At 37.0% G+C, this 15,432-nt stretch overlaps 1 protein-coding gene across 1 annotated transcript in view; it reads right to left on the bottom strand.

Moving 5' to 3' along the window:
• Positions 1-15,432, bottom strand: part of LOC107755595 (prickle-like protein 3) — a 42,176-nt gene that overhangs the window by 24,581 nt on the left and 2,163 nt on the right. The window contains exon 2 of the mRNA XM_016572485.1: positions 9,958-10,043. Within this exon, the coding sequence (XP_016427971.1) occupies positions 9,958-10,043 (86 nt within the window). The remainder of the gene's footprint in view (positions 1-9,957; positions 10,044-15,432) is intronic.

Here is a 15,432-nt window from a genome sequence, read left to right as displayed (position 1 = left end):
TTGTTGTTGCTCAATTTTTTTGTTTTCTGCAGCAACTCGGAGCACTTTTCATATTCTTTATCCTGGCTGAAGCACAATTGTTTCAGTCTATAAGAATAATAAGCCTACACTACTAGTCAAAGAAATATATCGTGATATAAATTTTGGCCATATCGTCCAGCCCTAGTTCAAATAGCATTATAAAAAGCCTATTTTTTAGGCTAGATCAGCCAATGCGCATGCACAGTCCTAAGCGCATGTCTCAGAACGCTGACTGTTTCTATAGCAACCGGGACTTCTAACGGCAGCTGCAGTGACGTGCTGACTTTACCGATTGGCTCTTTTGCTCAGAAGGCGGGGCTTCGTTCGATAGCGTGGCCATATTGACTGTTGCATTTTTCCCCATTCAAAACTATACGAGTGACACGTCTTGGGTATTCTATAGTCTTTGATGTTGATGAGTCGCGGCCTCTTTAAAAAAGCCAATAAACACAGACACAGATCAGTTCATATCTATACATCGCAACAGTCAGTTTCCGTTAGGAAATTTATTTTTATCAAATAATCATGTTTAATAGAGGAAATCGTAGTGAAAATCTACATTACCCATGATGCTGTGCAGAAATTTCCACCAATCAAAGAGTGGCAGCGAGCAAAGCATGGCAAAACTGATATTTAGCCTCGCCCACTCCCATGAAGCACTGCAAATGACGTAATAAAGTAGTTAAAGCTGCAGTCCGTAAGTTTTGCCTCTTTGTCGCCATCTCTGTTTGAAAACCTGGAATTGCAGCTGAGTGCGGAATTATCTAGCTTGCGTGGGTTGTAAACCTGGAATTGCAGCTGTGTGCGGAATTATCTAGCTTGCGTGGGTTGTGAGTGGGCACGGCTCCAGCGCGGATGAATCTAATGTTCTTAAGAGTATGTGTGGCTGTCAGTCACCGCACCGCATAAAATACAACTTCTTTATGTTTACAGAAGTGACGTAATGACGCAGTGCAATGCTCGAATTTCCCGCGAAAACCTACCCGTACCACTCAAATTAGAAAACATTATTATAAGCTAACCGTTGTGAATCCGGCTAAAGATGACTCAAGATGGCGCCGCGGACGGTGCTTGGCTCTCCAGTGTTTGTACTGTTTTTGTTAGTTTTTCCAGTTTTTTGTTTCTCAAACACGATCAGTTTTACCAGGGATGAACTGCTGAACATTCGGCAGAACACACCACAAAATCTCCTACCGGATTTCAATTATTCGGACGTTTTGCTGAACATTGTAGTTGGCGGAGCTGCGGCGCTGATCAAGCGCTTCACGACGCGCAGACGGGGGAAGTGAGCCGGAGCGCTCGTCAAGCTCAGACTGCGCGGTTTTTGAACGGCGTTGCCTAGCATCCATCTGGCGAATCTCCGCTCTCTACCCAACAAAACGGACAAACTTCTTCTGCTCTCCCGGACAAACAAGGATTTTTCAAACTCTGCTGCTCTGTGTTTCACGGAAACCTGGCTCAATGACGCAATTCCAGACAGCGCGCTTCATCTGCCGGGCTTTCAGCTGTTCAGAGCGGACTGCGACGCAGAATCAACGGGGAAATCGCGCAGCGGCGGGACATGCTTTTACATCAATGAGAGGTGGTGTACAGATGTAACTGTGTTGGAAAAGATGTGCTATCTCGATCTAGAAGTGCTCTTCATTAACTGTAAGCCTTTCTACTCGCCGCGGGAGCTTCTGTCACTAAAACAAATTCCTCGTATGTGTAAACATACCTGGCAATAAAGCTCATTCTGATTCTGATTCTAAAGTAAGGCGATAGTTTTGAACACTGGCTGGTTATGTACTTGCTCAAATATTGATTTCGGATCATTTTTAACCAAAAAAAGTTACGGACTGCAGCTTTAAGTATTTGTATATATACAGCCAACAACTTAAATGAATAGTTTTATATTTCTCCACTGTTTTTCATTCGATTATGTCATTTGCAGTGCTTCATGGGATTGTAGTTCTTTCATTAGGTACACACAGTCTTGCACCTTTGTGTTTTTGTCTGATTTTCATGTACTTTTTTACTTTAAATTAAAGCATAGCTTTGGTTCATGGCTTATACCCCTTTAAAGAAGACATTTTTAAAAACCCCTATAAATGGAAAAAATACTTCCAGAACCACCGCAGTTGAAAAAAGTGGGCGGGCACCAATACACTATCTTGATAATGCAAATTTCCTGTTACCTACAGTCAGGCATTTGAAGTACAAAAACACCTTATTTTTTTTTCAAATGCAGTATAAACAGTGTTCTGCACTAAAGAGTTTCAGACTTGAAGATGAGTAATAGAGGGATATGGTTTCAGTAACAGATGGACACTTTTTGGTGCAGGTGTCACGATGGCAGCAATTAGTGGTTGAGTAATAGCTGCCTGACTCTCCATGGGTAATTCAACTAGTATCATCCTGCCAGACTCTCTTATCATGACCAGGAGCTCACTAGTAACTCAATCAAATTCTCTCAAGAGCTGGACAACCTCCACGACAACTGCCTCGGACAATATCTAAATTTGTACTCCAGCAGACACACGTGACATGACGGATGTCCTCTCCAGCTCTCTCTCTCTCTGTTTGTGCTCAGCTGGCACGCTTTCTGGGACCAGTCTATTCACAGACATTTCATCATCCTGGCACACATAATCACCTTCTAGCTAAATCACACCTAATTAAGTCACACAAATATGGAGTTTAGTGTGTTTTTAAATTAAATTTGGCCCTGTATGTAATGCAATGAAGTTACTGTCATTTCAGTTCATGCTAATAAATTCAAATTTCAATGATTATCAGCATTGGCCGAAAAGTTTTTCTGTTTGGCCGATAAGTGTCGGAAGTAGCACTTTTGTTTTGGCAACACTGAGACTTACCAGATTACAGATGGCACTATTGGTATGGTTAGTGTTTGTTTGGCTTTATATTGTCCATTAGCCGCCCTGCTCTCTAAGATATCGCCATTGGCCATTAAAACATCCATACTGGTCAACCAACATCTATAAGTATTTTATGTTTCAGCCGTCTGATTTGTTATTTTTGTATGTGAAAAAAAAAAAAACCAATCGAAAATTCAATGACTAATTGTAAATGTACCCGCACCTTTAGCCAGCTGAAATGTTGCAACCATAAACAACGCAAAATGTGTTCTCTTTTACAGATCAACAACTATATTTAAATAGCAATAATTAACTAAGAAATATATATTTCTTAAATAGTTCCCCACACTTTTGAGTGATCCCAGTGAGTTATTCACTTCTACCAGTTCAGTGAAACAAACCAAACAAACAGTTTGTTCAAATGAATCCTATCCAGCGCTACTGTCTGCTAGATAATATCTTTAAAGGGCAAATAAACAGCACGAACACATCGCCTCTGGCTCTAGTGTCAAAAACATGCGCCTCTGCTGTCTCAGAAATGCATTTCTTGTCAGCATGTGATGTTATCCTGTCATCCAGTGAGTGTAGTGTTTGGCCTGAAGCGCTAAATCTGTGTGCATGTGCACTGGTGAATTAATAAAGCTATAAACATCAGATTTTATACATGAATAGCTGTTGAGGTGCTTCCGTGACACTGTACCTTGCTGAGCTACAAGCTATTCAGAATTTAAAGTAGGTCAACTACAGTCAAGCCACCTTATAAAGAAGTTAGCTAGACTTAATGCATTGAAGCTATTATTTTAATCAGTGCTGTAATTCTCTGGCCTTCAACCTTGTGTTTCAATTAAGGTGACCACATAAATACATACAACATAAAATACATACATTTAGCAACTAAAAAACAGAATACACTCTATTTTTAAATCAAAAACTGCATTTGGGAACACATCATGACACAACCATCTTTCCATATACTTGCAATAAGAGGCGCTTATCAAAAAATAAAAATAAAAAAGGAAGAAGAAGAAGCTTTAAAGACTCCCTGTGTTTTTTTTCCCTCCGTCAAAATAAAAGTTTGATGGTTTGAAACATTTGGAAATGAAGAAATTAAGACCATAAATATAATAATGTATATTGCTTACTTATTACTTATTACATTACTTATATTTAATGCCATAAATATATGTAATTTTACAGTTGTAATGTTAAAAATAAAATGATCATCAACATAAAAATGATCGAAATGAAATTATTATAAAATAATATTATAATTTTTCTTAATATGAATATTTTCTTAAATGTTTAATTATTATTTTTATATTCTCATTTGTTATTTGACAGTAAAATGTTACAATTGTAATTTCTTATTTTGTTTGTATTTTTGTATTCCTACACTTTGATACAATTACAACCAAAAACATAACAAACAGCAGCATTTAAATTCAACATATTTCTTTCTTTAAAGAAAACTACATTTTAACATACAGTGGGTACGGAAAGTATTCAGACCCCCTTAAATTTTTCACTCTTTGTTATATTGCAGCCATTTGCTAAAATAATTTAAGTTCTGTCAATATGGGGTGCTGTGTGTACATTAATGAGGAAAAAAAATTAACTTAAATGATTTTAGCAAATGGCTGCAATATAACAAAGAGTGAAAAATTTAAGGGGGTCTGAATACTTTCCGTACCCACTGTATATTCACATAGAAAACATTCGCAATAATATTTCATAATATTGCTGTTTTACTGTATTTTCAATCAAATAAATGCACCCTTGTATAACAGATTTCTTTCAAAACTATTAACAAATCTTACCAACCAAGAACAATTAAAATGTAGTGTATAAAAATAAAAACACTTTGGAACTTGAATCTGAATAACCTTTAAAAAAAAAAGTAGTTATTGGAAACACCATCTAGCCTGAAAACAGCTCAACTACTGTCAGAATACTGATAAATATTACTAGTACAGTAGGTAGCATTGTTACTCGCCCACACTGATCTAAAGAAAAAAAGTGTGACATAATGGAGGGAAATGAGAGTGAGTGAATGAGAGCAAGTCAATGACTAAATTAAGAAGCAGTGAGACAGGAGAGGGAAACTCATCAGAGAGCAGGGGAAGTGTGGGAGTCTGATGGCTCTATTCCTGCAGTCTGGCAGCAGAAGGACCTGAAAGGACTAATCGTATTAGTCTGACAGGAGGGATTAGGACACAAAATAGGGGGCCAGACGGGTGGACATGGGGGGAAAAGTCTGTGAAGAAAAGAAACAAGGCACAATGGGTAGAATATGAAACAAGAAACGTTGCAGTGATGGACAGTAACATCACTGCAACAAATACTACACAAAATGCTTAAGAGCTTGTTGAGCAGAATCTGAAGACTGCACATAGATTAAAGCAGCACATAGACAGATTAAAGCCATGTTGTTGCAGATGTAGATGTGCTTGTTTCTGTTCTCTGGATTAGTTTGTAGTATGTGAAGAAGAGTGAAGAATGGGCAACAGATTTTCGCATGTATGACTCTGGTCAGAACCACAGGCGTGAGATTGAAGAGCGCAGTAACAAGATTTATGGCTACTTTCTGCTCTGTTCATTTAGACACTAGGGGTGTAATGGTACACATATGTCACGGTTCGGTACGTACCTCGATTCGGGGGGTCACGGTTCGATACGATTTCGGTACAACAGGGAAAAAACAAATCTACTATGTCGGTTTCTTTTCATTTATTTTGAACAGACAGTAGTACAAATTACTATTTTTTTCCACCTAGATGTGAAAATACTAAATATTATTACATTATGTTATATATATCAAATCTGCAGTACATATATACATACAAGGAATAAATTCTTGAAATATATTTGATTTAGTTTACAGATAAAAAAGAGAAAAAACAGTGTGACAGGTAAACGTGGCCTATATACGCTGAGTTTCAGTTCATTTTTGTGACAGGCTTAATTTGTTCACAGAAAGGAAACTCAAATGGCAGAAAGCGACATCCTATTTGTTTTCTTTATTTTACAAAAGCACAATGTTTTGTTTTCATTGAAAAAAACAGTGCGACACGTAACGTAGCCTATATACGCTGAGTTTCAGTTCCTTTTTGTGACACGCTTAATTTGTTCACAGAAAGGAAACTCAAATGGCAGAAAGCGACATCCTATTTGTATTCTTTATTTTACAAAAGCACAATGTTTTGTTTTCATTGTGAGTGTACACCAATAAAAGTAGACCTTTATACAGTGATGCATTATTAATAAGACAATAAGTGTTTAAAGTTGATTTTGCTGGTATAAGGAAACAGTTGAAGTGATCGCGCCGGCGTGCGCGCACACACACACACACACACAAATAAAACATATCAGTTCCAGCATTGCTAACTTGACAGCGCAGTTGGTACTTTATCAAAATAAAATACAGTGAACCAAACATCAGCGCGCCCGCCTCTGTGTCACCGTTGGAACGAGACTGAAGTACAAAGCCTATGACTTACATAATAAATAATAGTTTAGCGTTTGGTTACATCGCAAATATGGAAATATTATGGAATATCTGGATTAGTGGCGAATGAGAGAGGTAGGACACACGAGCACAAAGATCCATTTCACAAACAGTTGAGTGCACAAGCCTTTAAAGTTTACTCCTTTGTCAGTGAGAGACGCGTTCAGAATCAGCACATGGTCACTGTCTAGTGGGCTTTGTTTTCAAGTGCGCAACTCATGGCATTCGCTGTTCTTCTGCTGGTGGCCGGTTATCAAACAGCGTTGCATTGCTGTGGGCGCCCCCTTCTGGATTGGGGGTGAATTGCCTGTATTCGTTGTAAGGCCTCATGCACCGAACAGAGATGACCGTACCGTGACGGTTCGGTACGAATACAAGTATCGTTCCACCCCTATTAGACACACACATGGGAATAAAACAGACCAATGGTGCCAAAAGCTAGTGCCGTCCCACTAATTTAAGGTGAGAACAGATCTCATGCACTTGTTCATTTATAGCAGTATGAGGTCCTGATACATCCCCTAAAAAGAAGAATGTGTGTGTGTGTGTGTGTGTGTTTATATAGTAGTCCAATATTTATTTACTATGGCATCCTAATACTTGAAAATGTAGGGCAATTTTGTATGAGTTGAGTTAAAAGAAATTAGGCTATTATTAACATATTAATGACATTCCAGCACGGTTTCATCTCAAAAAGAAATCTGAATTTCAACCCCCAAATTACTGACTTCACTGTAGTTCAGCATTGATGCACAACCAAATTACATCTGAAATTATATATTCATTAAGCTAACTTGCAATTTAATTTTTTTTGTGCTTCAGAATGATACAATCCCCAAAAGATAATATCATTAAGATACACATGCTATCAAGTTTGCATGCGATACCGATACCAGTATCGGTATCGGTGCATCCCTAGTTTTTATACATGCAAACCTTCAGTAAATCAGGGCCTAAATGAGGACATACCATAGACTTCATGCTATATTATGTAAATATAAAGAAGTCAGACTAATGCTACTCCAAATCAGTGTTATTTTAGTATTATTTATATACACTGTTAGCATTTATTCATTTTTTTAATTTTTTTTCATTATAATTTTAGTTTATAACTTTGTCATTTTTATTCATTTTTTTATATTTCTTTTTTTGTTTTAATTTGTTTTTATTTCAGTTTTAGTAATTTAAGTACTTAAACTTATTTTAGTTAGTTATCAAGGTAACATAACTCATGCACATTTATCAAGTCTATATTTTAAATCCATTTTATTTCAGATTTATTTCAATTGCTGAAAATTATTTTTTTTATAGTTTTTTTATATTATTTACTTTATTCATTAACCATTTTTAACATTATTAAATTTGATCATATTTTTCAAAATTCTTGCAACAATTTTCCCTCCAACACATAGCTATGTATAAAAAACACACACACACACACACACACACACCTTTGAACTCACTGGAATGCCTCATGTCCTTTAGCATTTGTTCCAGGTCATTGTCTGGCTTCTTCACACACCGGCTGCCAGTTGAAGGTAAGTGTTTGTGAGGCGTGTGTGTGCGCACTCTAAAAAATAATAGGTTATTTTTTTAACCGAAATGCTGGGTTCAGCCTGTTGTGTCATTTTATTGGGTTGTTTTTAATATTTTTACCCAGGTGCTGGGTTATTATTTTTTTTAACCCAAATGTTGGGTTCAGCTTGTTGGGTCATTTTATTGGGTTATTTTTTTTTACTATTTTTTACCCAGGTGCTGGGTAGTTTTTCTGTAACTAAGTTGCTGGGTCATTTTTAACACCGAGTAATTTTTTTCTACCCTACCGCTTTGTTGAGCTTGTCTCCGATTAAACAACCCAGCTGCTGAGTTACATGTTTTCTGTCCAATATTTACCCAGTGCTGGGGTGTTTTTTAAAATTTTAACCCAGCATTTTTTTATAGTGTGCGTTTAAACAAGTGGTCAAAATATGACCCTAAACTGTGAGGACATACATATGTGCTTTCAGTCAAACATATATTTTAACCCTTATGTGCCCTTATACAACAGTGGTCTTATACTGCATACTGACACCTATTAGTGTGGATGTAGTGTCGCACAAAAGTAAAACCTCTCAGAACTTATGCCATCATTTTTTTTTACAGTGGTGCATAAAAGCTAAACAGATTAAATTATTGCAGTAGCTGATGAAGAAATTGGCAAGTGATTCTGAAAAAGAGAGACTTCTAAGACAGCTAAACTACAGCAGTCACATGGTCCATTTGTGATGTTTAAAAAAAAATGCCCACAAAAAGAAGGATCAACAGCTGGCATGTATTAACGTCACAAACTGCCCTTTGGATTCTTATTCCTGACATCTAAAGTTAATCTGATGGAAACAATCTACAGCTCTGAACAGCCTCTGAAATAAATATGAATATTTCCAAATCTACTGTGTGTAAGTGGTCATGATTTCAGAAGTAATGTGTCTGCTGATTGATGGGATTTTTCAATGGCGAATACACAAGGCCAAAAGTTAACAATTAAGTCAAGTGCTTATGTATATTATATGCACTCTAAAAAATGCTGGGTTAAATACGGTTGGGTTACTACCCAGAAGGTTGGGTTAAACATTTAACCCAACCACTGGGTCAAAACAACCCAATTCCTGGGTTTGTCCATATTTCACCCAGCACTGGATTGTATTTAACCCAGCATTTTTATGAGTGAATACATAGAGCTAAAAAAAAATAGGCCTAATGGTTGCAAAACAGACTCGAATGTGTTAAAATTCAGAATTAGTATTTTAGAATTGTTTTTTGATAAAAGTATGTTGTGTATTATTCATTCACAAGTCTGTCTGTGAAATTCTGGAACTGACACAAGAGAAAGTGAAACAGCATCTGTTAAACATCCAAGCAGGCACGTTTACCAGCTGATGCCAAGTGATCTGGATTGTTTACATGTGGATAATGTTGGAGTCATAAACTCGTTCCCAGAACAATCAAGAACCCTGCAATATTATAGTGAGATCAGCATTAGAGAGCAGAGAACACAAGTACGCACTGCAGCTACACTAAAGCTCCTCATTCTTCAGCTGATGCTTGTCTAATGGTGTAACAGTGAAGTGTGCTCAGTGTAAACACTGCGCAGCTCTCATTACCAGCTCTGGAAATATTATTAGACGTCTCACGTTACACACAAGAATCCCAGGTCTTACTCCACACACACACACACACACACACACGTGTATCTGGTCCTCACAGACGTTTATCGTCGTTTATCAGCACCATATTCCCTCCTTTCCTTTTCCCGCAACTTAATTTCAAAACAAACGCAAAACTAAAACAATTATCCAAGATGTTATGTCTGAGGACGTTAAGTTTCCGTCTGCACATTCCCAGGCCTGGGACGAATGTCCTTCAAAAGTAAGTAAAGGGTCGGATCCTGTAGTACATATATCGAATGTGTTGCTTTGAATCTGTCTCGCATCATTTTCATTTCAAGTGACAAAAAGACAGTAAAAAGGGAGGACAAGGAAGTTTTGATAGCCTTCGTTCTGGGTCTTTCCTCAAGTTTTAGCGCCGCAGTCTTACCTCCATCCATGCATGCGGAAGCCAGGACACTGTTCTCCACAGCGCATACACGGCTGCCCCCGGTCTGGATCCTCATCCGCGTCTATCTGCAGGACACAATTACACACACTGTCAATACTAGCTCATAATTTACATCTCATTTACAGCCAGTTATATTAAAGAGAACTTCTGAATAAATTGGTAATGAATGAGATCTGATCTGAATGCGTTTACGCAACACTGTTTTCAACTAAAAAAATCATTTTTGGTCCAAGCGGCCCACCACTACGATCAGAATTGGTCCAGTTGGACACCACCAGTATATATACATTGTCATTCAAAATACACACACACACATTAACACACATATGTGTGTTTGTGTGTGTATACTCTCTCAGTTTGAGTGGAGCAGTGTACTCACTTGCTCGACTTACTCTTAATAGTCAGTGAAAGTTATGACTATAGGTCGTAGGCTATAAGTATAGGCTACAACTACAAAAACGTACATTATTTTTCATGGCAAATTATGATTGCCAATTTTTTTACAAGCATATTGGCCGATACTGATACAGATTGCTTATTTTTCTTGAACAGATAACCATTAGAGGCAACCACTGTTTTTAAATCACATTCTAAAAAACGATGCTTCATACATGAGCATTTTTTTTCATTTAAATTAAATTGCATAATTTCAAGATTTAAGGGAAACACAATGGTCTCACTTTAGCTTTGTGAAATTATGCTAAAACTGCATTCACTCTTTGACGGCAGGTGGCGCTTATGGAACAGCCGCAATATTGTGTTTCCATGGCTACCGCTGTAAACTATCCACCTTATTTTTCATTATCTTATCTCATTATCTTATCATTTTCTGTGAATGTGCAAGATTTTCGGTTCATTAGCCGCTGTAGGGAAATAACAAGAAGAAGACCAAAGTGCAGTAAAAGGTCAAATTGTTTGCTCTACAAACCAGTGTGTTCATAATAAAGATCATACATGAAAATAATAAGGTTTGAGACACCAGTTTGCATTATCAAGCAGCAAAACAAGCTGTTTTGTACAGCAAAAAATAGCTGGAAATGACACCGGAAGCCAGTCCCACAAAATGTGCAAATGGCTGCGCCCGTTCTTACCTTGAAAAAAAGGTGGATAAATACTACTTTAATATGCAATAAATGGAGGTAAAATTAAAAGAAAATGCTATCTGAAATTTTCTGAAAACAATCAGTTCCCTTCAGAGATACATTCATATGAACCTCCACCCTCAATTGACCCTTCGCAAAAAGCTTGATTGACAGGTGCTATGACCAATCATAACGCAGAATCTGCCATCTTGTCCGAAAAACAAATCAGACAGGAGAGTAGAATATCTTTGGTGGACTTAAACTTGAAAAATAGTGTGTATTGACATCTTTCCGTGATTGAAACAAAATACGTTCTGATGTTCATTCATGTTTATTTCGTGCTTTAAGTAAATATAAAAAGACGATCAGTTCATGTGCCGCTTGAACTGAGGCAATCCAGCGATCTGTCACGACACATTAAAGAGCCACAAAACGCCATTTATTGTTTGAATTTAAAAAAAAAAAAAGACAAAATCTTGTCTTGTCTTGTCTGTCTGTCTGTCGGTGTGTTGTCAGTGTCCTCTTTGCTCCGCGATGTTGTTGTGACTGTGTCAGAACATGATGTGTAGTGAGAGAGCGGCATTGTTTGTCGGACATAGCAACAGTAACTAAGGAGGGCGGGTTTTTGCGAAGCGTCAATTCAACATTTTGAAATTTCTTTGAATATTTCGAGCATCAAGAACAGTGACCTTAATCTGTCTGGTCCAGTATACAGAAAAAATTACCCAAAATGTTTCTCATCAGATCTACACGAATCTCATATGAGACCTATTTTGATATTTTGATCTCAAAAAAGGTGAATTTTGAACAAAAGGTGAGGGGATTGCATCTATAAGTGTTTCCTTACAAAGTGGTATCGCCAACTTCTGTCTTTTCATGAATAATACAGCATTTATTGTTTTACAGAGATTAACTTCAATGAACTTAATGAATTAAATATGTTGTTTAGGTATGCAGGTGTGTAGTATAAATGCATTCCTGGACTCGCTACATCCACCCAGCTGACACTGTCCTTTGACCTGTATGCTCTGACCTGTAACGTACTAACAATCTGGAAAATAATTCACTCAGGCGTGCGTTGTAAAAGGGATAGTTCACCCCAAAATGAACATTCTGTCATCATTTACTTGTTCATCTTGTTCGACACCTGTATGACTTTCTGTTTAATCTGTAAAACACAAAAGAAGATATTTTGAAGAATGTAACCAAAAATTTTTTTTGGCTTAAAATGTATTTATTTATTCATTTTTATCTGACAACTTCCCAGCTCCCGTGGCATTAAGGGATTGTAAAGTGTCAACTAGCTGTGCACTTGAGAATCTTAGCAAATGAAGTGTGTCATTCATATATTTTAGTAAAAATAAATTAGAATTGCATTCAGTATTTTTTGTAATTTTACTATTTAGTTATTTTGTTGTTGTCGCAGATAAGTTGCTCTAAGTTGTTTTGGTGTCTGGTGGCGCATATAATATCCTAAATAAGATTTTTCTGTTTTTCTAGGTCTGCGACACGAATTTCTCCAACAAAACACACAGCACCAAAATGTTGAAGAGCAACTCTGCGTTACGTACAAATCGAGATATTTCTACTGTACAGCTCCATGTCAGGCTTAGTTTAGCCTCAAGGTCTTCTGCTTGTTTGTGGGAACAAATAAAGCAATAAAACGGAGAACTTGTTCTTCAAAACCTGCAAGTGACGTAGTTAGGGTGTTTGAAATCTTTGACATGCCTATATACGGCAACACAACAGCCATAAAACTACAACACCTGGTTTGCTCTCTCACACATATACTGAGGGGGAACCCGGGAGAAAGTGTGTGAAAGTGTGAGAACCATTTTGAAAACAAGACAAAGAAAAAAATGAGTCTGGTTTTTGTTTTTCAGCTAGGCTACATAAAGAAGGAAATTATACTTGTAAAGATGGCATGTATTAAAATGTTGGATTTTATATTTATATTATAGTTTATAGTGTATATCATACCATCACAGGACCATAATACAATTTGCGGAGTACTCAAAAATAGACATTTTCTTTCAGGAGAAAATATGGGTTTGCACAAAAATAGACAATGCACTTTATTTGACAAAAAACAAGCTTTTTAACATTTTTTAAGAACAACATGACAATGTAACGCAACAATACACTTTTGTTAAACAAACATAATTTGAATTTCTTTATGCAGACAAGAAGCACTATTAAGCTTTGCGTACTATGACAGAACATCAGTACAAAGCCCAGTCAGGATGAGTGAGTGTGAGAGAGACACTGCGCCAGGAACGAGAGATCTATGGAAACACGCGTGCTAAAACAAACACTGCCTGTAAGATCAGTGAACTCTAACACTTCAGTGAACCAAGACCAGAGCACTGCTATTCACTACTGAGAGAGAGAGAGAGAGGGGACGGGATCTTTGAGTGTTTTTTCTTCACTGAATAGTTAATTGCATTACCCTGTTTAAAGGAATGAATTGGAAAGAAGGGGGAGGTATGAGAAAAAAAAATCTCACAAATGTTTTTCCTGTGTCGCCTTGTACAGACACAACTGTAGATAGTCTGAGAGAGTTCTGTGAGAAACAAAACTGCCATTTTTACAGGCATCAAACTGGTGTGGTTATAAAGAAGAAAACCTGCCATACAGGTCGAAAGCTGCTAATGTTCATGGATTTGATTTAATGTACTATTGTGCATTTAAAAACAAAACTGAAGGCTGCATCCTATAGCAGTTTATATGATAATGATGAACGTATACAAGTGGGGTTGAAAGAGACAAGAATGTATTTGTTTTGTTTGTTCGGTTGTTTTTGTGTTTTATTTATAACATTTATTTTGTTAAACACATTTGTCAATAACATTTACTGTATCCCAGTTTAGAATATTTTATCTAAAGCGAGATTCAGCTATATAAGGCTTTACAAAATGCATAGTTTAAAAGTTCTCAAATACCCAAAGTAATGTAAATGAGGAAAGTAACAAATGTACTCAAAGTAACATAAGCAAGGAAAGTAATAAATTATTTGAAAAACGAATTTGTTTTATTTCGTCTAATCGGGGCTACACAGACTTCCTCAAAAGTCCTTAAACAAAACACAAAGTTTGTAGGTTTTCAAGTACATAAAGTGACACAGGTAAGGTAAGCAACAAAAGTAGCAGTAGTAATGTAAGCAAGTAATGTAAGAACAAAAGTGCCACAAGTAACACAAGGAAGTGAAAGTAATATAAAGGAAAGTAAAGCAAGTAACGATAGTGTCAAAAATAATGCAACACTATTAACACAAGTAACCACAATTACGATATTATCGCAGACGATATATATCGCACACCCCTAACCTGAGTATGTAAAGTAAGGAAAGTAACGAAAGTATTATAGTAATTTAAGTAATAAAAGTGCTAAAACTAACGCAAGCAAGCTAAGTATATAAAGGAAAGTAAAGCAAGTAACAACAGTGTTAAAAATAATGCAAGTAACAATAGTAACGCTATTATGTAAAATAAGTAATGTAATGAAAGTATTATAAATAAAGTAATAAAAATGCTAAAACTGACACATGTAAGTAAAGTAAAGTAAGAAACAACAGTGTTAAAAATAAGACAAGTAACAAGTAATTCAAGAATGTAAAGTAAAGTAGTATAAGGAAGTATGTAAAGTAAGGAAAGTAACAAAAGTAATATATGGAAATTAAAGCAATAAAAGTAACAAGTGACGCAAACAAGTAAAGAAAGGAAAGTAATGCAAATAATAAAAGTGCTGAAAGAAATGCATGTAAAGTAAGTAAAGTTACAAAAAATAATATAAGTAGCAAAAGTACAAAAATGAAAATACCTATGAAAGGAAAGCAGTGAAAGTGAGACAGGTAATGTAAGTAATAGAGCCGGACCGATATATCGTTTGCCGATATTATCGGCCGATATGAGACTGTTGCCGATATATCGGTATCGGCGAATATGCCGCCGATATGAATTTTTTTTTACAGAGCATATAACGCAGATAAAATGCTTGAAAAGGTGTAATTACTTAGTTTCTCCAGCAGAGCGCGCTCCATTGTTTGCTACTGGTGACCTGGATGAAATGCTTTAAAGCTTAAGTCTATGGAAAACCACTGAAACTTTGAACGACCATATCTCCGTAACGGCGCAGTGGATCCGCACCAAATTCGGGGGATCCCTTCAGCTCAAGGAACCCTCTCGAACGCGAGAGGCCCTCTTTCGAATGAGACCACCGCGTCGATAGCCCCCGGGGTTCGGGAGTTACGGGCGGTTAAATTCGCGGTCCGGCGTCGACCGATCAAGCGATTCCGGGGGGCTACCGACACGCGGAGGGTGGCGTTCGAGAGGGCTCCTCAAGCTGAAGGGATCCCCCGAATTTGGTGGAGATC

Source organism: Sinocyclocheilus rhinocerous, unplaced genomic scaffold, assembly GCF_001515625.1.
Source record: "Sinocyclocheilus rhinocerous isolate Xijiao unplaced genomic scaffold, SAMN03320098_v1.1 scaffold652, whole genome shotgun sequence".
In the NCBI taxonomy this organism is placed as follows: domain Eukaryota; kingdom Metazoa; phylum Chordata; class Actinopteri; order Cypriniformes; family Cyprinidae; genus Sinocyclocheilus; species Sinocyclocheilus rhinocerous.
Note: the sequence above shows the minus strand (reverse complement) of the source record. Positions and strands in the feature narration are given on the sequence as shown.